Consider the following 24,700-nt stretch of genomic DNA (forward strand, 5'->3'; position numbering starts at 1 on the left):
GGTTAGCCTTTACCTCTCTCCTAGGCTTCCTTCCTTTACATCGCCTCAGTTAGGTTAGCCTAGGGGTTGGCTGTAACACTTTTTCCTTCGGGGAAAAATTCGTTAAGGAGGGGACGATCTCGATCTGTACGTATGAGTTTCATGTCGGTGATCTCGTTCTGTACATGTGTGTTTTATGTCTGGTGCTTCCCTTTGTTTGGTTTTGACTTGGATATATTGCCTACGTCCACCCTCTCCCTGTTTCGGCTTTCCACTTAGGCTAATGTTCCTAATAAGTTAAGCTGGAATAGCGAGGGTTTACCTGCGTAGCCTATCTTAGTTCAATCCTTCTTTGGGTTGCTTACCAATGGTGACCGGGAGTGCTCTCCCCACTCCTGTTCACATTTCTTTACCGACTATATATATGTTATTTTGTGGTTTGAGAGTCCCCTTCTCTCCCTTTTATCCTTTGCTCTCTCTCTCCCCTTGGTTTGTTTTCAAAGTTTGTTAACTTTCCAAGGCTTGAGAGCAATTATCCTTATTTTATGTCGTAGCCTAAATCCCCTCCTCTGCATTGATTGATTGTCCTTCGGTGTGTCTGAGTTGGCACTCCACCTGGACCTGGAGGTGACCAGGAGTGCTCTCCCACTCCTGTTCACACTCCTTTTATCTTTCTTTGCTCTCCTGGCCGTAGAGGTTTTGCCCTTCCTCTCTTTTTCTCTCGCTCTTGTCGCATGCAACACAGCTTACATAGCGAGGGGATCTATGAGAATCTCTGGGCGCCCGGGAGTGCTGTCCCACCCTGGTCGCTGCTTTGGGTTACCAACCTCCTGGCCTATCCTTCCCCCTTCCTTTTACGTCGACTATTTCCCTTCGTGGTGCTTCCTACATGTTCGCACCTCACTGTTGGGATCTCATACGAGGCCAGTTAGCGTTCTCCACCTAACTGTCTTCTGCTTTATTTACTTTTCGGCGTTCCCCCTCCTTTTTGCTACGACCTGTTCGGTGTTTCGTTATCTTGTTGGGCGCTCTCCTTGCTAGTGTTTAGCGGTCGGCGTTTATTCCCCCCCCCACCGCTATCACTTCGTTCAGGATATCCTCCTCCGGGGGTTTTCCTCTCTTGGCTCGGAGTGCGCCCACTTCCGAACAGGTCATAACCTTCCCACATTTTGTTCAAACATGATCGCTTCGGAATGTTCCGTTGACTCTGTTTTTATGTCTATGAGTTTTGTCCTGTTAGCCCGGTTTTCTCTCCGGTTTTCTCCGGGGGTTTTCCTGGTCTGACTAGGCTATGGCTGCTACGGTACTCTGCTCCGCATCCGTTCCAGCATGCCCTTTTTCATACGTTTTCGGCTGGTTTTGTCAAGTGCAGGAATGCTCCCCTATCCTACAACAAACCACCGGTCACGGAGTCTATAGCTCCCATTCCAGTGCGCAGTCTGTTTTGGATTTATAGTTTGGCACGGAAGGTTATGAAGTACGCTATGCTCTCTCGAGCAGGCTTCTTGATGAACCCGTAGGTTTTATATATACCTGTCGGTTTCGTCTCCGCCAAACTCCGCCTCATGTGACTTATTCTTGACTCGGAAGGTTGTAAAAGCACGCTATGCTCTCTCCGAGCAGGCTACTTGATGAATCCGTAGGTTTTATTTACACCAGTCTGTTTTATCGCCGCCAAACGCCGCCTCCTTTGGCTTATTATTAGTCGTTTGGCACCCGGCAGGTGGCGTTGTACGCTATGCTCTCCCGAGCAGGCTACCTGATGAATCCGTAGGTTTCATATATACCTGTTGGTTTTACCTCCGTCAAGCTCCACCTCATGTGGCTTATTAATAGTCGCTCTTTCGAACTCCGTCTCCGGGCGGGATTCTTGTTAATTCGGTAGGTTTCATATAAACCTATCGGTTCTCCGCCTCTTGTGGCTTATTAATAGTTAATCTTTCTGTGTTTGGGCTCTCTCCGGGCGAGATTCTCGATGGATCGGTAGGTTTCACATACGCCTATCGATTTCCTCCGCCAAACTCCGTTTCCGGGCGAGATTCTCGGTAAATTGGTAGGTTTCATATACACCTATCGGTTTTTCCTTCGCCAAACTCCGTCTTATATAACTTATTGATAGTTGTTCCTCCGGTGTCTGGGGTCCTAATTTTCCCCCTCCTGAGGCCGGCCGCCAAGTCTCGTAACTCTTCGCCAAGTTAATTGTTTACGGAGAGTTTTCTGAAGACGTTGCGGCCTTCTGTCTCGTTCGGACCTGTGAACATCGTCCCGGAGCGATAAGTAGGTGCGGGAATAATTGAGACAAACCTTTTCCGCTTAGCTCGGAATTAGGTGAGGCAAACTTTTCCTTTAGGGTTTTCGTTACCTTCTCATCCCTTTTCGACGGTTCCTGGTCTACCGTCCCTAAGGTGAAGTAAAAAAAAAAAAAAAGACCACCCTTTTTAAACCAAGAAGACCCGCTCCGGGGCCCCCTCAAGGACGTCTCGGATCTCTAATCCGGTGCCATCTACGAGTTTGGCCTCGTCTTCTGGAAAGGGACACGGCCCAAGCAAAGCAAGGCGGTTACCCCCTCCTTCCTTTGTTGAAAACTCTTTTACGGGTCTCCTTATAAGGAGCTCGTTATGAGGGTCATTGTCAACCTATTAAACTAACTATCTACGTCATGGTCCATGCCTTCCCTTTCCCAGGAGCTTAAATCCCAAGAGATCAATCTCAAGACTCATTGTCAATGGATCACCTGTTAAGTCCTGCTCCGTTCCGGAATTCTATCGTTCCGGACATCTCCACCTCTTTTCCCCTCCAGTCTGGGGAATCTTGGTGCCTTCCCTTTATGCTTCCCAGCATGAAGGCACCCTCCTGTCGGGGGTGTGGGCACACGGAGGTTGGTGGAAGGGCATTTCTTCCCTTCCGGTCTGGTATCCTCTTATCCGGGTTTTACCAGACTGTCAGAACGAGCATGGCATCTGTCTGGCAGGATCCATAAGTGAGCCCTCAGCTAGGGGCTGGACACATCGTCTCCTGAGGACTCTAACGGAGTGGCAGGCGGAGAATTCCAAGTTCACGCCAGCTGTGGGTCTTACCGTGCTCTCTTTGAGAGCCCTGTTTTACCCCTTGTGCTCCGAATGTAGCCCCTCTTATCAACAGGCTTGTTTTGAAAATGTATCGCTGAGGCATTTCCGGGAGACAGATATCACAGATACATTCACAGTGAATCTTCTAACCCTGGACTACGCTTCTAATTTATTCAGCGTACAGCTCCCTAAGCTTCGGAGTCAATTTTCGGAAGCTGAAACAGGTGTAAGTCAGGCTTGCCCGTTCCGCCTTGAGCTGAAAAATCTTATGAACAGTTTCACCTGGAGAATTAATCTTTTCCCCAGGTGGGCGTTGTTACGGCCCATCTGGGGCTACTATTGTTACCCAGAGCCTCCGTTCTCATGGGTGTCTACCCTACGAGCAGAAACGGTCTGATCTTGCCGGGACCTGTCCCAAGTCCGGCAAGAAGTTCATGTAGTTCAAGAGCCCCTGCTCAGGCGGTGGTGCAGGCGCTTTCAGGTCTCTGCCCCTAGACAGCCGTCAGCTCACTCCCAGCCTCCACCTCGATGTGTGCGGGTTCAGCCAACACATCAGCCCCTTGTAACGCCCCGTGTGTCTCTGCCTCCCCACGGGAAAGAGATAGCTTGCCCGCCGGAGTTTTCTTTGCTTCATACGAAAACCTAAGGAAAGAATTTTCACTAGACATTTGGCCAGAGGCTCTGACCCTCGGGGTTATCATAGGAGCAGGATGCATCCTACTCCTCTCCGAGAAATTGGGAAGGCATTCGCTTCACGGGAGGCAATCAAGCCTCCTCCCTGTAGTATTTCTCATATGGGTGGGAGGCTGTACCATTTTTCGGGGCCACTGGAACTTCAGTTCCTGGGCCCAGAGTATAGTTATCAGGGCCCGGGTGGAGCTGGACTGTTGTTCCCAATCAGGTTCAATCAACCTCCGGCCAGAGTTCTGGGGTCTTTTGAATGGCCTGTCAGGCTTTTTCAGTCTGCCAAGGAAGTTCCCTTCCACTGGAAAATTTTTCCGGCGTGTCCCGTTTGTTTTCCTTATTCATGCGGCAAGTCTCGGTTGCTTACAGTCTTGTGGGTTCGGATCCTACTGCCGTGGAGCCGTAACCACCTCTATAGACCTTTCCGATGCTTCCTTTCACATCTTGGTTGCAGAAAGGTCCTATCCCTTCTTGGGATTCAGACTCGGGAGCAGGCGTACCCCTTCAGGTTCATGCCCTCCTCAATGCGGCTCCAGAGTCTTTGCCAGTTTGAACAATACCGTAGTTCAACAGCTCCGGTATTAGGAGGCCATGCTAGCTGCATATCTAGTTGCCTGGCTCATTTGGGCACCCAGCATCGGGAATTGCCTGAGGGCGCGGTCATTATAATCGGTTTCTAGAGTCTTTGGGCTTCTAAGTAACCAGGAAGGAATCCCACCTGATTCAGGAGGGTAGCCTTCCGTAGTTATGAATCCAGTGGAAGTGGAAAGAGATAGCAAGGGCATCTTATCATTTCATCATCTCAAGCATACCTCTCCCGTGCCCAAGAAAAGGTCCTGGGTTTTCTCCAGTTTGCTTCAGTGACGGTTCTCCTTCTGAAGTCAAAGCTGGAGTTTATGACCGGGGTATGGTGGAGTCAGGGACGTGTCTCCTTGATTCCTCCTGCTTGAATAGTGGCTCCGGCCTTGCACAACTGTCAAGTGCTTACCGAAGTCAGTTCCTCTCCAGCTTTCCCCTCCGGCCTCAGTATTCCACACCGTCACCTCTCTGGCGGGTGAGGTGGATATTTTTGGCCCAATGAAGTACATGGTACTTAGTCGGTCACGTTCCGGCAGTTCCATATCAACGCTTTGGAGGCGGTGACAGTCTTCCTGTTCTTGGAAACTTCTTCCCCCAAGAGGTTTCCTTTTAGGCTGGTTCTGAACAAAACAGCAACAGTGCGCTGCGTAAAACAAGTGGTTTTGGACTCGAATTTGCTTCGTTCAGGTTATGGTTCATTCTTCTCCATAACCAACAGACGCAGGTGCCTCTGTCTACCACCCTTCTCGTAGGGGTCCAAAAGGTCACTGCTTTTTCCCTATCCAGGGCCTCCCCCCTGGTGTCGGAATAGTCCTTAGGCGGAGCGTCATTCAGGTAGTCTTGTGACCTTTTCCTGGGCCTGGAAGTAGGTCTGTTTGCAACCCAATTCAGCCACAAACTATCAAGCTGTCCTGTCTGGTATAAACTCAGCCTGCGTCAGCCCCCTCAAACTCTGATGTCCTGGCTTTGTGGTCTTTGTGAATCTTACAGTTTAGGAGGAAACTGATATTGGTCCTGTTATTTCTGTTTTCCTGAAATCAGTTAAGGGATCCTACTCTACTGCAGTATGGTTCTGCAGTTAAGTAACTAGCACTCTTCACATAGTTTTCGAAGCTACAGTACTGATGCGACCGCATTGGCCTCGAGCAAAGTGTTTTGTTGGAACCAGACTCACAGGCCCTTAACTTTCATCCCTAAGGTCTGTGTTCGTCTAAGAACAGTACTCCGTCCACATTCGGTTTCCTGGTCTTTGAGTAATGTATCGGAGTTAGCTTCGGTAACCAACAATCATCTTGTTCTTATCTTTCCTTGTTAAGGAAGTCCCAAAAATTTTTAATCAGCTTAGCTTCTAGTGTTAGTTTTCCTGTACTGTCTGCCCTGTCTGGCGGAACCAATCAGTTTGGTTTGTCTGGCGGAACCAATCAGTTTGGTTTCCCCTCATCAGGGGTAGTGTTGTGAATTCTCACCCTAACTTTCTATCTACAATTGAAGGTCCTCATTTTCGGTGGTCACCTTGGAAAGTACTCCCCTTTTACAAGGTCTGTTTCTGTGTCCAGTTTTCTTCTTGCAGGCTTTTTAGACAGGACCTCGCAATTTTGTCAGGTCCTCCTCCTTTAAAAAGGGGGCACTGTCATTGGGTCTGCTATTAGGCAGGAAGTATTTTCTTAATACAAGCCTATTCAGGTGCTATTCTAAGCTCATGATCTTAGACGGTGACCACTTACATTATTTTCATTACATGAACTTAGAGGACCTTACTTATGTTCAGGGTAGAATTCTCCTAGTTTTCAACGTTTCTATTTAAGTCTTTAATAGCATAAGAATGATGTTTATTTCTCTGTTACTATTTCACGGGTGACACGGGACCTGATCCAGAAAAAGGATTTTGACAAAGGAAAATCTATTTCTGAGAGGGGCCCGTGTCACCCGGTGACCCACCCTGTTTTTCATTCTCTCCTCCTTGATAAACTTCATTCTAGTGAGGTGGGTGCTAACATGGAATGCGGCTAGTGTTGCCTTGTATACAGTCCATGAGTAGTGCATGGGCTTGTATCGGCACCTCTCTCGTTGGGACTTTTGACATTGGGAATCTCTATAGGATAAGGTTCCGTGTTTTTGTAGTTCACCCTTTTCCATACACGACTCCATCTAGTGGAGCTCGCTCTGGGGTAGTAACTCCAGCATTTCATTTAGCTTTCTCTGGTATCTAGCAACGGAATTACCTAGAAATAAGTGCTGAATGGACTATTTCACGGGTGACACGGGCCCCTCTCCAGAAATAGATTTTTCCTTTGTCAAAATCCTTTTTATTCTTTCATGCCCAGTTTTTTATTATCAAATTCATTACCACAGTTTTATTTATGTTTTGGGGTAGATTTGTTCATGCATCTAATTTCCTGTCAGTGTGGGAATCAGCAATGAATAATTACTTGTTCAGTTACAATATAAAAATGACATTTTATGATAAAATAAATTTTATATGGCCTTATCTTTAATTACATGATTGGTATGATAAAAGCCCTCCTCCTCCCCTCACATGAACATTATTTGCCACAAACAAATTGAATACTGTTTGCTAGCTGTGGTTGAAATACCCCGAAAGTGGGTTATCCGATACCGTTATTAGCAAAACCTGTTGGTTGTTTGGGGAATAGCATAATTTGCAAGTATACCCTCTAATTTCAAAATTTTTAGCTGCCAGTTAATAGAAACTACTGTATAGCAATGGAATTATTTGGTAAGTATATATAAAACTTTATTTTATCCTAAAAATGCCATATTTGTTCTTTTGGAGAATGTTTTATGTAAAGTAGTTTAGAGAAAAGTAAAATTTGCAACTAATAGCAGAAGCAAAATATTCATATAAAAATGTAGCCATAAAAATGTAGCACATACATCCTAAAAAGTATAGAAAAATGTAGTATGCTTGTATATGCATATTTTGCTTCTGATGTATTACAGTAGTTGTGAATTTTACTTTTCTATAAACTACTTCAAATAAAATATTCTCCAAAAGAATAAATAAAATTTATTTTACTATTGCATATGAATAAACATAAGGATGCTCTAAAATCTCAACAAATCCAGATGTGGTCCAAGCATCTGAAGTCCATTCTTTACCATAAGTTAGGAGGAACCCTGTATTGTCACTTGCAACCATGCTTTATTTGGCATTGCACGTACAGTTTCAGGTCTGAAGAATAAGTATCATAAAAAGATATAATTTAATTGAATAACACAGATGCATAACAGCAAAACATTTTATAAATTTTCCCTGTTAGCAGAAGATCACTGTTCTTTTTTATTGTTCAACCAGTGGAGTTCATTTACCAATAAGTTTCCAATGAAGGTATGACCAATACGCCATAAATCAATTATGTGTGTGCAGTATAGTTTAGACAATTACAGTACAGTACTGTAAAACATAAAAAGGCAAACTGTTTAAATACTAAATATTTGTGGTTAATCACTGTAATTAGTCACTGTCTGTATCAGGTACTGACTTACAAAATCACTTCTGTATGTCTGTAAACACTACCCATAACAAAGTCATGGTTGCATTTTGTTTTTTTGTAATTTTACTTGACCCAAAGAAATATAGTTGCTTCAAGCCTTAGCCAAACCCTCACATTGTATGGGATCTCAGTTGAATTTCCAGTTTCTGAACACAACATTTATGCTGTGCATCCTCATTTGTTGATTCTTTGTCCACAAGAATTTTATCTAATGATTTATTGATTTATTCTTCTAGAACTTTAACTTTTTTTTTGCATGCACTACTTCCCAGTGTTACTTTTTGTTTTATTTTCTTAACTGAAGAAAGAATGATTCTTGTGAGAGTACCTGTTGTTATTGTCACCACTGGCATTGAAATACAGTAGATTTTTATGTTTAACAAGGCATATTGAAAAAAGATGGGTGTAATTTTCTTTTCTAATATCCCCATGAAAATTAGTGTATAGTAAATAATTATTTCATATCACAGTTTTTGCCTTGCAAGATAGAGGGTAGAATTTAGTTATCTTTGCAAGCCTTAGCATATTTCATTTTTGTTTCAGAAACTTATTCTTGATTGCATAAATGTCATTAAGAAAGGTGCATTATTCTGTGTCACCCAGTAGGTTGTCAATATTTATATGCAAAAAAAAACCTCTGTGAAAGTTTACTTTGTTGTTTTTGGCTATTTGTAATTTTTTTTTCTAGGAAGAGAATGTAAAAGCTTGTCTACCGCACGAGTATTCTCAAACAGAGTACAATAAGAGAGATGCAGAGTAAGTAAAAGATTTTTTTGTGTCTAATTTTCTTTAATCAATGTAAGTGCTGTGACTTTAGATAAAAAAAGGTCCAAAAAGACCTTTTCAATGACAATTTTTACAAAAGAAATGTATTTATACATGAGGGTTGAGACTTGGATGATTGAAAAAAATGAGAGGCATTTCTTGAGAGTAGTTGTGAGTGGTTATGTTGATGAAAATGAGACTCTGATTTTTAAGAAACTAGAGAATTGTGCTTCAAGGTATCAATCATCCTTTGGGAAAGCAAATTAGAACCAAATTCTTATCTTGGGAATGGTTGTCTGGACAGTGCACGTGATTGAAGCATGATTGATATTCTATAGGCTATTCAGCTTTGTGAGCCCCAGTGATCATTCATTTCATAAACTCTTTGTAAGAAGGTTAGAGTTAAAACTGGTAAATGAGATGTAATGGTGGCTGCACTATCTTGTTGGTGGAATGAAGAGCTAATCTTAGAGAGGAGGGCCCTCAGAAACTATCCTTTGATAAAGAGACTCCCAGAAGTGTAAGTGGGTTTACAGTAAGCCCTCAAAGTAAATGGAGACATGCCAAGCAGAAGTGCACTTTCTTCCCACAATTAAGGTTTTGGATTTTTCCTGAATAGGGTTAAAGATAATCAGCAAAATCCAACTGTTAAGATAGTTTAGTGATAATAGGATTGCAAAGAGTGTTTTGCAGCGTGAAATTCTTGATTTTATACATACTTAAAAACAACGTTTTCCTCAACACAGCTATTAGGGGCAGTTTTGATTATCGATATCTTAAATTTGAAAACTTCGTAGCGTCATTTAGAAACCAATATTTTGGTGTAGGTAACTCTCCCGTCCACTTTAGGGATGGGAAGGACAGGTCTGTGAACAATTTTGAAACTAATGAGCTCAATTTGTTTCTGACTTGGTTGACAGCTTAACATGGTTGTTAACTTTCTCTTTTGACTTAGTATAGATTGCTTGATTTTCATCATTATTTGGTGAAGCATTCCTGTCTAAAAAGAGTGCTAGTTTCTTAATTGCATTAGCTTATTTAGCTTGGACTTTTGATTTTCAGGAATGTCTGACTCTAGTTCTGCTAGTAGTAGGTTTTGCAGCAAAGGCTGTCCAAAAGCCAGATTTAATTTTTATCAGTGACATGACTCTCAGTTACCATTTGTTGTCACTGTAGAGGACAAACTTGGTCTTCAGTTCTTGACTTGTGACCAATGCAAAGAATGGGATCAGGTTGGTGGAAGACTTTAACTAGTTACTTTAAATAAACTTGAGAGTAACAGATAGAGAGTGGCAGCAAAGACACCGAAGCTAAGTCCAGGTTTCAGTTAGTCAGGGTTCTCTTGTTTTGCATGCAAATCTTCCAACTCCGGAACTATTTGCATTTTCCCCAATCACCAGTCCCCAAATTTACCAGGGACCAGTGACTCCTTTATCCAACTTCCAAACTTCCGGACCCAGTGCCATGGGCCAGTCTGGAAGCCTTGAATGGACCAGAAAAAGTCAATCAGTGAACACTGATCCTGCTCATTTTAGGGGCTTCCTGTGCAGTGGCCTTATGGATAGGTCCAGAACCCAGTGAATCTTCTTGGTGCAAGTGTTGTGTCAGTGGAGCCAGGTGGCAGAACATTCATCCCACGATGAACCTGAGGGACCAAGGTCCCCTGTACTTCAAATCCTCCCCTAAGCCTGGGAGGAGGTAAACAGTAAGTCACGGAGGAGGTGAAGGTGGGGTTTGCCCTTGGCCAGGCTCTTGACCCCTCAGACCAAGCCTGTTGTTTGGGATTTCAGGACTGGCGGAATCAGCCACTGTCCCTGAGACCATATTGGAGTTCATGCACTTTCATATCAGTGAGTTTCACAGATTTGGGATCTGTAATCCAAGTGCAAAGCGAAGGAAGGCAAGCTTTCTAGGTCCAAAAAGTGCATCCAGGCCATTTGAAAAGTCTGGATATCTGCGGCTGAGTCTGAATTTCCGATCCTGTGCAGGAGCGGCAGAGATCGGGAGAAGTCCCAAACCTTCATGTAGTTTTGGGATGATCCATCTGCTGGTGTCACCAGGGAGTGTCTGTGTCAGAGCATCAGTTTCTGTCGCCCAAGAGGATCTCTAAGAAACACGAAGATCGTACTTTTGGATCCAAGGCATCTGGGCATCCAAGTGGATCCAGTTTAGTGGGATCTGGTTGATCCAAGTACCTAGTGGGATCGGAAGGATCCAGATATTCAGTGGAATCTGAGGGATCCAGACATCCATCGGGATCCAAGGGATCCAGTCATCCAATGAGATCCGAGGGATCCATTCGTCCAGTGGGATCCAAGGGGTCTATTCATCATGTGGGACCTATGGGATCCAAGTGTTTAGTGGGATCTAAGGGATCCAAACACAGTGGGATCTAGAGGATCCGATGCACCCATTGAACCAGTTCAACGACTAGTTCGCAAATGGTTGTTAGTGCATGACCGTGCCCTTTCTGAGCGGGCGCCAAATTTTTCCGAGCATCTGACACTGTAGGAGATTCCACAAAGTCCTCAGATCCTTTCGTCCAGTAAAAGGATCTGGCTTTGGAACCGATTAAATCCAGTACTCAGACAGTATTATGGACCTTTACGTAAACCATCAGTGACTCATGAGCTTAAAATTTGAGCCTCTCTCACCCATTTCATCTGCAGAAGAGGATGTAGAACAGGATCAGCCTGCTTCAGCCTCTACGCTTCCCTGTTTGAAATACTTCTTGTTTTGCTTCCCGGACTTCTTTCTCTCCGGGGCGATACCTCCTTTGATTGTCTGGGCGGTTCTTTTTACTTTATGATGAGATTGAAAGCTGGGAGAAGACAGGAAGGGGCAGCCAAGATGTTGCTGCCGGGTTTACAGGACATACTGAGCTCTCAAGTACTGAGAGCTGGTTGACAGAAAAACCTGGAAGGACTGAGCTGAAACGTTCTGGCACTCATTTCTTCTGGACTTATCCAAGAGCTGACACTTATCCTATGTGACTAGGGAAGTGCCATCGTTGGGAGTTACTGCCCCCTCCCAAGGGGATTTCTCCAGTTTAATTGATTCTTGTGGGAAAAGATCTAGATCTTCTCTTCCAAGATCATGTTTGCTGAAAAGACTTCTGAACTCGAGCATTTGACTAAGGACATCTTCAAAGGTTCTTGTTGAAGATCTTGAGTTTTCTTGACTGGACTGTCAGGATCTTTAGTGAAGAAAAAGAAGTTGCACCTCTAAAACCAAACTAAGTTTGCTAACAGACTGGCTGGGAGTGCCTTCCTTAGGATAAGCCTCTGTTTTCAGAGGGATGGATCCCAGGAGCTGGCAGCTCACTGAACAGATCAGGGGGTACTCTGGGTCAAGCGAGAGCAGTGTTGTTCATTCACTTCCAAAAGGGGTCACCCTCCACCAGAGATCTGCACTCCTTTTTGCACCTTTAAATCAACATGAACTCTTTCCCAGCGCTACAGCAAACATATAGTCAGCAGAACTGCAAAAGAAAGGACACAAGAGAACATCACCCAGTCCACATAGTGAAACTCCCCCAAGGAGTCTGGATGTTCATCTTCCACATCATTTGCACCTAGAAGGGTTTCCTCATCTACAGTAAACATTTAGGAGGAAAGAGACCGTCTCCTTGGGACTTTCTCAGTCCTGTTCCCAAACCTCTCCATTTCAGGTCTGTTGTAGGGAGATGTGCCAATCAGGAAGTCAGCAACTCAAACCTCCTCTCTACAAGTCTATGGGATAGAGTATCCTCCATGTACCACTGGTGAGGCCAGGAGATTCCCTACTTTTTTGGAGCAAGTGGAAGGACAGAGATGTAGAATCTTGGGTTTAGAGGTGATCCAAGTTGGATACTCCATCCCATTCAGAGAGAAACCTCCCTTAGTGTCTGTCCTACCTGCGTCGATCTTCTCAGTTTGGCGGCCGATTCTTTCCAGGAACTCAGAAAGGAACTTGGCCAAGGAAGGAGGGAAGTTTAATCTGAGGCTTGCCAAGAGTGCCATAGAAAGAGTCGGAGATGTCAATGCGCTGGGGTTCAGCAACTGCCTGTTCGTCATCCCAAAATCATCGGGAGGTTGGAGACCTGTCCTGGACGTCAGCACCCTGAATTTGTATATTCAGACTACAGACGTGCATTAAATTCAAAATGGAAACAACCTTTAGTTATGTCTTCCATCTGTAAAAGGGAATTGGATGGTTAAACCATAGACAGAACCAGGATGCATATTTCCATGTTCCAGTTCATCTGGATAGGCCAGGAGATATCTACAGATTGTGTTCCAGGACAGGTCTTCCAATTTCAGCGCTGTGCTTTGACTTTGGACAGCCCCTCAAGTTTTCAATCCGAGTCCTCACCCCAATGGCAAAATGGCTACATCTCAGGAAATGGGGATCAACATCTGCCTTTATTTAGATGATTGGCAGCTCCTATTTTCCCCCTCAGAATCAGGTTGCATGGAGGACCTAAAGAAGATTTTCTTGTGTTAGCCCCAAGAATTGTGCCTACTCATAAACCTAGACAAGTGTTTTAAAAAGAGTGGATAAGATTATCAAACTCCTTGGCTAGAAGGAAAGATTGCTTCCGAATCATCGATAGCCTATATTGAAACTCTATTCAAGCAACATCACATTTCAGGGTTCCATCTAGGAGATATCCACGTGGACCTCACATCTGACAGGCTTCAGACTGTCAGGAAGCTTGATGGAGAGCTGATAGACTTTTTTGAGATCAGTATCACCTGTAAGAGATGAGATTATGAGTACACTGTGTAGACATCAGTCTTTCTCCAACGTCTACCAGAATAAATGGTCAGATTCCGCAGGCTGGTGCAAAAGACACAAGGCAGTCATCTTAATAAATAAAGCAAAACAAATTTAGCGATTTCTTGCTATTTTAAAGTCTTCACAAGGATAATCCACGTGAAATCAAAGGGAAGAGTGATGCTCAACTGTCCGTTTTCAGACATATTGATCTGGATTTGTCGACTGATAAAGGCATCAGTGACCTTATCAAGTCACTAGATACTGCGAAGCAAGAGAAGTCAGATTCCATATCCTGGAATCTAGATCTGGAATCTAGATGTTGCTTTAAGATGGCTCTCAGGTCCGCCTTTTGAACCTTTTCGATCCACATCCCTACTGCTAAGAGAATTAGTGAGTTACAGGCCCTGAGCAAGAAAGTAGGATTCACACCAGAGAGGAGATGCACAATCTGGCTGCTTTACTTTGGGGTTCCAAAGCAGAGAAGAATGAAACAGGGACAACCTCCTCCTTTCCCTGGTCCAGTTCATTCACAGTCAAAGACTTAACAGACATTCTAGTAGGAGGGACGGACCAAGAGAGTCACGGACTCTTTGTCCAGTAAGAGCAACCATGCAGAGGAATTTCAGAAAGAACTAAGAATATCAGAGGAGCATTTAAAAACTAAACTCTTGTGTTCAGTTAGGATCCAACTTGTCGCTTTTCCCAGCTTAACCAATGGCCAAGAACACACTGGCATTCTTCTTGAGAGACGGGAAATTTCTGAGGTGGTTCTTCCAGCTTAAGATTCAAGAAGAAGACTTGCAAGATTAAGCTGAAACAGGGGAAGGGGTTAAAGAAGACACCTGGTAAAACTTTAGCGGCATCTTTGAACACAAAACCCTAGAAGGGATTTCCTTCAAGAGGAATTTATCCTCCCCCTTTCTTCTATTTTACAATCCACTTTCAAAAGGTGCAAATCAGTGTTTGCAAATTTTTAAAAATGGGACAATCAAAACAAGTATGAGAACCAGTACCCATGACCCATTATCCGTGGCTGGAATGGTATTGGGGAGGAAACAAAGGGGTAAACATCCACTGATAATCTATCAAATATCAAAGGCATCGAGTTTTGGGAAGTTGAACACAAAAATTTGGAGCACCCATCATAAATTTGTTGTGTTATGAATGGGCAAAAATGGTATCTGAATCTGATTTTATGGTGTATAGTGTAACTTGTGTGAACTTTATGGTCTTAGTTCAACTCAAGCAAAGGGCAAAACATTTTTGTTACTCAATCAAAATCACTAAAGACCCTCATGAAAAGGAAAATGCTCCTTCAAACACGCCAGAGGAACGTGAAAAGATTGAAAACATCAGAGGCAGATATTTTCCTGCATGGAGCTCTGTGACCAGGTAGGTTACAACTAACATTCTCAATGTTAACTACTTATTATTTTAAAATTTATCTCCATTCATGAGGGCCTCAATTTTTCAACTAAAAAATGAAACATTGGTGCATCCCACTTCCTGTCAATGTGGGAGGAAGCCATAATGAGCGAAGTTACTTGATTAAAAGTTACTTATATAAAAATGAAATTTTGTTAATAAAATGAGACTAGCGGTGTTTTATGTGCTTGTCCAAGGTGGTACATGGGTTCATAAGCCCTCCCTCCTTTTCTCTTGGGCATAGGGCATAAAGCAATTGGGTGCTTTTAGTGTTGTTCACCTGTCCTTCTCCATCTGATGGAGAGCTCTGGGGTAGTAACCCACATTTCAAAATATTGGAGATCTACCACTAATTTTCAAAACAAGTGCTGCTGAAAAGTGAAACACGGGACCCGATAGAAATAAAATTTTTATTTTAGTTATTTGGTAATCCATATATATTGGGATTTTGACAGAGGAAAATCTATTTCTGAGGAAGGTCCCGTGTCACCCGGTGAAATTCCATTACAGCACGAATTTCTAGGTATAACAATGCTAGATATACCAGAGAAAAAGAGCTTTCAGGAAAGCTGGGGTTACTACCCCCAGTCGATCGTCTTTTAGAAGACGTCGGTATAATGAAGGGTGAGTGAAATACCACTACCACGGAAATATACCGAAAGATCTCTCCTTATCAAAACCCCCGTAAAAGAGCGGTGAGCCGTTACAGCCCCACACTCAACACCCGCCAGGACGGCGACACCAGCGCCACCTACTTCATTCCATGCTAGCACTAACCCCAGACTTGGCATGTGCAAGAAGGGGAGGGAGTACTAGACCAGACAGGGAGGGTCACGGGTGTGGGGGACCTTCCTCAGAAATAGATTTTTCCTCTGTCAAAATCCCTTTTCTGAGTCCAGTCCCGTGTCAGCCGGTGAAATAGTGATAGAGAATCATGCCAAGACTGCTACTACTGGAAAAAAGGGGGTAACCTGAAGAAAAGGCAAAATTGTAACGAAAATAATTTAATTAAAGAATCTCTTCCATGAAGCAAGAATACTTAAAAGTAAGGCAACTTAATTTTTAAGGCACACCAATAAACTTAACACTACCAAACACTGGAGGTCCCTGTCTGATGGGTAAAAAACCTCAAAAATCTTAAAATTACTTAAAAGTAGTGAAACATGAAATGTGCACAGAACAAGAAATACAACCTTAAAACTATATATGTAAACTTAGGTTTAAACATGTAAGAGACAAGACTAATGAAAATAACACACACAAATATCCGGGTACATGGAGCCAAACAAAAACTGTCCAGTACCCACAAACGAAACAATTATGGCTAATCAGGATTACAGTTTTCCATCATCAAACACAAACATATCAACATGAAGAGCTAGGCAGTGAGGCATAAACTACCAGGAGAATAAGCAGAAAAGCAAATGAGGTAGGCGGGGGGGAAAAGGAAAGGATATAATTATTTAATGTGGGGAGATGACACTTCCCACTGCTATAGTAGAATATTTCAGGGCTTGAGTGATTTTAAATAGTGGCGTTTAAACACTAGAGGTGATTTCCAACCCGTATATTTTGATAACTCTGAAAAGTCCATATTATGAAAATAATTAGTAGAAGTAGCCACTGCTCGAATATCATGAACTTTAGGAACTGAGTCTGGGTTGGCTTGTTTAATGAAATACAGAATTTGTTGTCTTATACCATTAAGGGAAAGAGTACCACCTTTCTCCCTGATAAAAAGAGGACCCGACTTACTCTGTGGAGTTCTTGAGAGATAAGATTTAAGTGTATGGACTGGACATAAAGATTGATCTTGAGGAAGGGGCACCACCTTCCAGGAGACCACCTGTCCTGTGGGTCTTCGTTTTTAGCTAAAAATCTAGGGTCAGGGGAGAGGAGGACTTCTCCGGATGGGAGGAAGTTAACAAAATTATCACCTCTAGTGAGAGCTGACAGCTCTGAAATTCTAGCACCTGAAGCCAAACTAAGTAAAAATAAGGTTTTCCTTAACAGATCCTGATAAGAGCAATTTAAGTTATCCAACTCTGACGCTAATTTAAGGACGTCATTGAGAAACCAAGTAACCGAATGTGGACGTGATACTGGTCTCAGACGAGCACATGCTCTGGGGATGGATGAAAATAAGAATCTGTAAGGTCAATTTTAAAGCCGTAAAGAAATACTTTCTTCAATGCCGACTTGATTGTGGTAATAGTGGCGGAGCCAGGCCTTTCTCAAACAGTGACCTAAAGAAGGAAACTCCTAAATTAGTCGTCATAATTTTGGCTTCAGATGCTTTCAGGAAGGAGGCTAACTTTTTGACTGCTGAGTCATATTGTCTAATAGTAGAATCTCTTTTATCTGATTCTAAAAACAGAGTGTTGACAGGGTCAATGTTTGCTCCTTTTGAGCTGCGAACTTTATAAAGTCCATAAAGCTAGGGCATCTTGAATCCTTGAGGAAGCTGACACAGTCTTGGTTTGTACTGTCTGGGTCAGAATGGGCTTGGGGATCCGAAGACTCCAAGCCCAGTTCCTGAAGGAGAGGGAACCAATTGCTCTTCGGCCAATAGGGGCTACCAGAGCTGGTTGACCTTTGAATGTCCTCAGTTTGTGTAAAACTTTCAGCAGCAAATTTATTGGAGGGAACAGATAAATTCTCTCCCAACTGTTCCAATCTACTGTCATTGCGTCCGTGGCAAACGCCTGAGGGTCCAGGTTGGGGGCTACGTAACAGGGGAGCTTGAAGTTGCTCTCTGTTGCGAACAGATCCACTTGGAGTCCCGGAACCGGCAAATCCATTGAAAGATTCGCGTCCAGGGACCACTCCGTCTCCAACGGGGTAGTCCTGGACAGAGAATCCGCCACCACGTTCGGACACCTGCCAGGTGGGTGGCTGACAGGTGCCAACCGTGCTTGTTTGCCAGGAGAAGATAGCTACCATCACTTGGTTTACTCGACCTGATTTGGAGCCGCCCCTGTTGATGCAATGAACCACCACTGCGCTGTCTAACACCAACCTGATATGAATCCGATTGGGAGGGCGGATTTTCTTCAGCGTTAGAAAGACCGCCATGGCTTCCAGGGTGTTTATATGGAACTGCTGAAACATTGTGGACCACGTTCCCTGTACTTTTTGTTTTGGTGAATATCCCCCAGCCGCTTAGAGAAGCGTCTGTGTGGATAACTAGTGCCGGAGGGGGAAACTGAAGTGGGACTGTTTTGGACAGGCCCTTGACTGTGGTCCAAGGCCGAAGCCTTGTCTTTAAGATCCGAGGGATAGAGGAGACCTTGTCCCTGAGCTTGGTGTTTGCTCGGACCACACCCTGTTTATGTCTTTTAACTTGGCTTTCAAGAGCAGGTCTGTTACTGAGGCAAACTGGAGAGACCCGAGGACCCTTTCTTGGGACCGGCGGGATGCTGACTGATTTTTGAGAAACCTCTTGGTGAGAGATGCTATCTCTTTCCTCTTGGAAGGAGGGAGAGACAACGTGTGGGAGGACAGGTCCCACTGAAGGCCCAGCCACTGAAACCGAGACTCCGGAGTCAGGCGGGACTTCTCCCTGTTCAGCTGAAACCCAATGACTCTAGGAAATTGGTGACTATGGACGTGGCTTTCTGACACTCCGGAACAGTTGGAGCCCAGATTATCCAGTCGTCCAGGTACGCTGCTAGGGAGATTCCTTGGGACCGGAGCTGCTGTACTACCGTATCCGCCAGCTTGGTGAATATCCTGGGTGCAATGTTCAGACCGAAGGGCATGACCCTGAAGGAGTAGGCTTGGTTCCCGAGTCTGAAACCGAGGAACTGAGAGAAGTTCCGCGCGCAACTGGGGACGTGATAATAAGCGTCTGAAAGATCGATAGAGGTGGTGACGGCTCCACGCGGAAGTAGAGTCCGGACCTGAGCTACCGTAAGCATGCGAAAACTTGTCGCATTTTATGTAGAGATTTAGACGCGATAGATCCAGGATCACTTTGCTGATCGGAGTCTTTTTGGGAACAGTGAATAGCCTGCCTTGAAATTTTAGGTGCCTTGCTTTCTTTATTGCCCGTTTGTTGAGCAATCCTTTTACATAATCCTGTAGGATTGATGTGGGTGGCTGGTAAAATCTGTTTGGAGGGGGAGGATTCTTGATCCAGCTCCACCCCAGTCCCTTGGACACAATGCTGTGTGCCCAAGGGCTGAAGGTCCATTGGTCCCTGAACCAATACAGGCGACCGCCTACCTGCGTTTTCTCAGTGGGAGGGAGCGGGTTTGTTCCCTCTACCACGTCCTCTCCCCCTTGGGGTGGTGTTGGATTTTCCTCTGTAGGGGGCCTTGCCCCTTCCTCCCCTTGCCACCCTGTTGAGGCCGTGAAAAAATCCACGGCCTTCATATGTAGGGTTGTATGCTGGTGAGGATACATAGGAGGGCGCCGCTGGTTGAACCAAAACATACTGTTGGGGTTGGGACTTAGAGGTAGATGGCTGGGCCACTGCCGAGACCGGGGACGGCTTGAACCATCGCCTGATGAGGCCTCTTATGCCTCCTGAACCTTTTTCCTCCTCTCGTCTGGGGCCGGCCGATTCTGGGGTCTTTGCGCTTATAAGTGGGAATTCCCCACCGGGCGCGAAGACTCTGATTGGCCCGTGTAGCCTCAGACATGACGGATGTAACCTCTCCTTCAGGGAAGAGGTTAGGTCCCCAGATTGAACTTTTAATGAGCTTGTTAGGCTCGTGGCGGATTGTAGCGTCAGCAGTAAAAATAAATTTTCTACATTCCAGCCTAGCCATGACAAACTCATGCAAGTCTAACTGGAAGGTCGCCAGGAAAGACTTAGCCAGGACCTGGAAAGGGGCTCGTCCGAGCCGGGAGACGGCAGTAGCCTCAGTAAGACAGCCGGAGCTCAAGGACCGGGCTAACTTAGTCCGGGTCTCAAACTCCGCCTTTAACAAAGATCCCGGCAGCTTAGGGAGTTGCTCACTAAACTGCGTGGAAGCACAAAAAGGGTCCAGCTTGCCTACAGTGAAAGTGGACGGGCGCCCACCCAGAACTTGTTACTTCCTGGGAATACCAGGAAGTAGGGTCTGTTTCCCTCAATTGAGGAAAGGGGTTCCCATCAAGGCATGCTCGGGTCGTAGCCAGAGCAATTTTATCCATACAAGGAGTGGGAAGATCTTCTCCCAGGGTGAACATCGTGAAATTGCCCTTGAAAGGGGTCAATTTTGTGTTCACTGCCTGCCACTCCGTCAGAGTGTGTGGGAGAGCCGACTGGGCTTGGTCTCTAGGGATGATGACAGTCTCCTAGGAACCTTGTCTGACCCGGAATCCAGGCTTCTTCCGTAAGCCTCACGAAGCCAGGATAAGGGGGCAAGAGATCGGGGGAAGAACTCCAACTCCTCCAACCGTCTCGTGCCCAGACCGTCTAAGGTGAGTTTGCCATCATGTTGGATGGCCCGGAGTCGAAGTCGCCAAGGGTTTCCGACATCAACGGCGGGAGGTCCGCAGTGTCGGGGATAGAATACTGCGGTTCTGCTTTAGGTTGGCGAGCCAAACCTGCCAGTATATTGTCATAAGTTGGCAAACTTATCTGAGATCTTCTCAAACCTAGAGTCTAGGTCCTCCGTGAACTGTTTGTACAGTTCAGTGGCCAGGGCTTGTGCGTCAAAAAGAGGCTGGGGAGGAGGGCTTGGTTTGCAGCCTCTTACTCGCGCCTTTGCCGGAGGAGCTAGATTTACTCCCGGAGGCTACGGTCCTGGGACCTTAGCCTTCGACGGGGGAAGGGCAATGCCTTCTTGGAAGACGAGGACTTATAGCCCTTCGCCTTCCATGAAGTCTTCAACTTGGGGATAGCAGCGGAGCTCTATCACCCAAAGAAGAAGACTTCACAAAACCTGAAAAAGATGAAACAGATGAAGCAGGGGAGTTCAAACAAAGAGGGCCCCAACAACCCTCACTATCCTCTCCACTTACCACCTGGTCCTGCTCTGTATTCATAGGTTCCAAGTCAAGATTTAGGCGGCAACATCCTCCGAGACCTCGGCGTACATGAATGTCCACTTGAGGTGGCTGGGTCGCATCACGGATCTGCTGGATAATAGGGGTGGCAAGTTCTTCTGGAACTGCAGCGGCCACCCGTGCGCCGGGTAAAGCAGGTCCCTCAACCTGGCATCGAGGACGTAGGGCTTCCCGACGGAACATTTCTGCCGAACCCAGCCACCCAGGCCCGGAGGGATTCCAAGGCAGACTTCTTGGAATTTTCATCCGCCTGCAAGGAAACCTGTGGTTAGTCAGGAATGAAAAGACCAGACGGAGAATATAATCAACGTATCGTTATGAGGAGCATGGACCGGAGGAAAGAAGACTTTCACTTACCGACTCGTCTTGGATGGTTGAGAGAGAGCAAAGCAAACCTCACAGCCATCGGGGTGCCAAACAACCAGGTCGATCTCCAGTCGGACCGCACAACCAGCGTGGGTCCGGCACACTACGTGCCCGTAGGGTTGTTGAAGGGAGGCGGTACACCCGGCTCCTCACAGCGAACAGTCTGTAAAGGTAACAGTACATGAACCTCACACTCTAAGCAAAATAAAGCCCGGCAAGGCGGGAAACTCAACTACAACCGGAATACTCCGGTGTAGAAGAACTACCAAATAATAAACTTGGCCAATAAGCTTTAAATGCACAGAGTGGAAGTTTAAGGATTCAGACCCGGAGGACTCGGGAATGAAGGAACGAGAAACCAGGAACCAACCATAAGGGCTGCCAGAAAAATAACGGCGGAGCCCCAGGTGTGGGACCGGAATCACGTAAATGATAAAACAAAATAATAATAATAACAATAAATTAAATTATAATAATAACAATAAACAAAAATCATAATGATGGTAAGACCTCGAGGAGTCCGAATACTAGCATGACAAGAACCATTTCACACCTATCTCCCGCCGGAGAAACAAATGGGTAAAGGATCAATGTTCATAATATAGGGTGGGCCACACCTAAACCCTAACCAAGCCGATGGGGAGACGAGAGGTTGAGACAGGATCCGAACACGCTCGAGCAAACGAACCACCCACCCCACCACAGCGAAGCTGGGGACGATATGGGAGGGAGCGAATCCTCAACCAATAGGAGAAGTCCTGACTCGGAGAAAACGCCATCTAGCGTCACCCGCACGAGTCGCAAGGCTGAGGGGGGGGGGGGGTAGTGGAGAGGAGTAGGCTACCAGAAGGGGAGAGGAGACAAGGAGAACATGACACCGGCTCAACTGCATCCTTCCTTCCCAATGAACTTGGAAGGGAAGCCTACTCAGGGAGCTACACAGCCCAAAGCCCAACATCTCCTAGGCGTAGCCTAATAAAAACCAAACCTAGTATAGGTTAGGGGAGAGAAGGTGTAAAAGGAGAGGAGGAACCAACAGGGAGAGAAATTTTTGTGCCGAGAGCCAGCAGGGAACGGCCAGGGGATAAGAAGGCGACTAGCCTAGAGGAACACATCCAAAGAACTCGATTCCCCCAAATTGGGGGAAGAGGACTAAGGGGCTCACTCTGACCCTACAAACGATCCCTGAGGAAACAGCAACAAAACTCCCTCAACCTGATCTCCACACCCAGGGCAAGGGATGGAGCCCACACTACAACCATCACAAAACAATAAAATAAAATTACGTTCACAGGAAGTGTAGCCTACCACGGGGGAGTAATTCAAAACATTTATAGGGCTCATCAGAGGCAAACTCAATAACAAAAACAAAAACAAATAAAACTAAAAACATTAAAACTCAAATTAAGAGCACCATCTTCAAGAATAACATAATAGCCTATGAGACTAAATGAAAAGGAACCCAACCTGGTGGGGGGTACAGGATGGGGCAACTCCCAAGAGAGGCCGACAGGCCAAAAAACAAAACAAAAACTAAATTGGAGGGGAGCCACTGCACGGAACCACCAGGAAGGAATTCAAGGGTTAAAATCTAAATATATAGCGACTCAGGAGAAAACTCCGACTCATGAAAGAACAGAAGGAGTCGCCTCGCTGGTCGACCATGGTTGATAGGGGACGCTTTGGCGTCATAAGAAGATCTCAATATTTATGAAAATACGAGACCAAAACAGCCATAAACAGATCAAAAACCCCACAAGAAGATGGTACTTAACTTAGAGATGGAAAAGGTGCTCGAAGCCATTGTAGATGAAGAAAAACAATCCAAAATAGGGACGAGCACACAAAAGAAGCTGAACGGATCACGTGCTAGAAAATGGAATGAAGTAGGTGGCGCTGGTGTCGCCGTCCTGGCGGGTGTTGAGTGTGGAGCTGTAACGGCTCACCGCTCTTTTACGGGGTTTTGATAAGGAGAGATCTTTCGAGTATATTTCCGTGGTAGTGGTATTTCACTCACCCTTCATTATACCGACGTCTTTCTAAAAGACGGTCGACTGGGGTAGTAACCCCAGCTTTCCTGAAAGCTCTTTTTTCTCTGGTATATCTAGCATTGTTATACCTAGAAATTCGTGCTGTAATGGAATTTCACCGCTGACACGGACTGGACTCAGAAAACTTTATTTTATTATAAAAATGTCATTTTCACAACTAGGGTGAATTCCTGTTTATTTTCCTATGAACAATAAAGACTTGTGAAGTATGAGACCTTTCATGGGCCACACATGTGGAGGGTGCTGAGAGTCACCGCTAAAGGGTAAGTGAATAGTTTTTCCAGTGATTTTAAGTGGTTGAAAGACTGCTTGCTTGATGAGAATTCTCAAGCAGATGAACACCTGTCTAATATTTGTGCCAGAAAGTTATTGAATCTGTCATGCATAGGAATATCATGATGTTTTTTCAGAGCACTGAGCACTTAACCATAGTGCATTGTTGCATAGGGCACTTAACCTGACTGGTGTGTCATCATTTCTGAAGGGTACAGCTATCATCGTTAAGAACATTAATAGAATTATCGTGCTGAAAAGCTGTAGATGTCATTCCAGTGTGAAGACCCCTTAAGAGGAGAGATGATGATTATCAGAAACCCTCATGAAATGGCTATTTGAAAGCTAACTGTTGTTGATTGTCCTTTTAGTTCTCCATAAATGAAAAATTGACCCACTGACATGGTTGGCAGTATTGATGGGGAAGTTATTTGTCCTTAACCCCTTTGCCACTGGCCTGTTGCACTGCCGATAACGCTTGCATAATGGCATGAGACCCAAAGTATATCAGTCATCATTTGCTCCCACTAAACTTTCTGTTATTCATATTTTTCATTTATATTCTTATGTGAAAACATTGTGTACATACCAATGAATATTTTTCACCACATTATATATATATATATATATATATATATATATATATATATATATATATATATATATATATATATATGTGTGTGTATATATATATATATATATATATATATATATATATATATATATATATATATATATATATATATATATATTTATATATATATACATATATGTATATATGTATGTATCAATATATATATATATATATATATATATATATATATATATATATATATATATATATATATATATATATATATATATATATATATATATATATATATATATATATATATATATATATATATATATATATGTATATGTATATATATATATATATATATATATATATATATATATATATATATATATATATATATATATATATATATATCAAAAAAGAGGAATATTTAGTGAAAAAAGTAATTGCAGAAATAGAAATAGTAGTAAAGTAGTAGAAATAAAGTAGCAGAAAAAGTAGTAAAGTATTAGTAAAATAGTACTAGTAGTAATAGCAGTATATCCCTAGTTTTCTTACGGAAACAGTTAGTATACATCAGTGAATGTTTATGGCATTGTAATATTATCTAATAATCATAATCATAATAATAATAATAATAATAATAAAAATATT

The 24,700-nt window shown here is 44.1% G+C and overlaps 1 protein-coding gene across 1 annotated transcript in view; it reads left to right on the forward strand.

Moving 5' to 3' along the window:
- Positions 1 to 24,700, forward strand: part of LOC136853121 (transmembrane protein 107-like) — a 218,256-nt gene that overhangs the window by 158,489 nt on the left and 35,067 nt on the right. Inside the window, exon 3 of the mRNA XM_067128420.1 lies at positions 8,514 to 8,581. Within this exon, the coding sequence (XP_066984521.1) occupies positions 8,514 to 8,581 (68 nt within the window). The remainder of the gene's footprint in view (positions 1 to 8,513; positions 8,582 to 24,700) is intronic.

This window comes from Macrobrachium rosenbergii, chromosome 26 (genome assembly GCF_040412425.1).
Source record: "Macrobrachium rosenbergii isolate ZJJX-2024 chromosome 26, ASM4041242v1, whole genome shotgun sequence".
NCBI lineage: Eukaryota > Metazoa > Arthropoda > Malacostraca > Decapoda > Palaemonidae > Macrobrachium > Macrobrachium rosenbergii.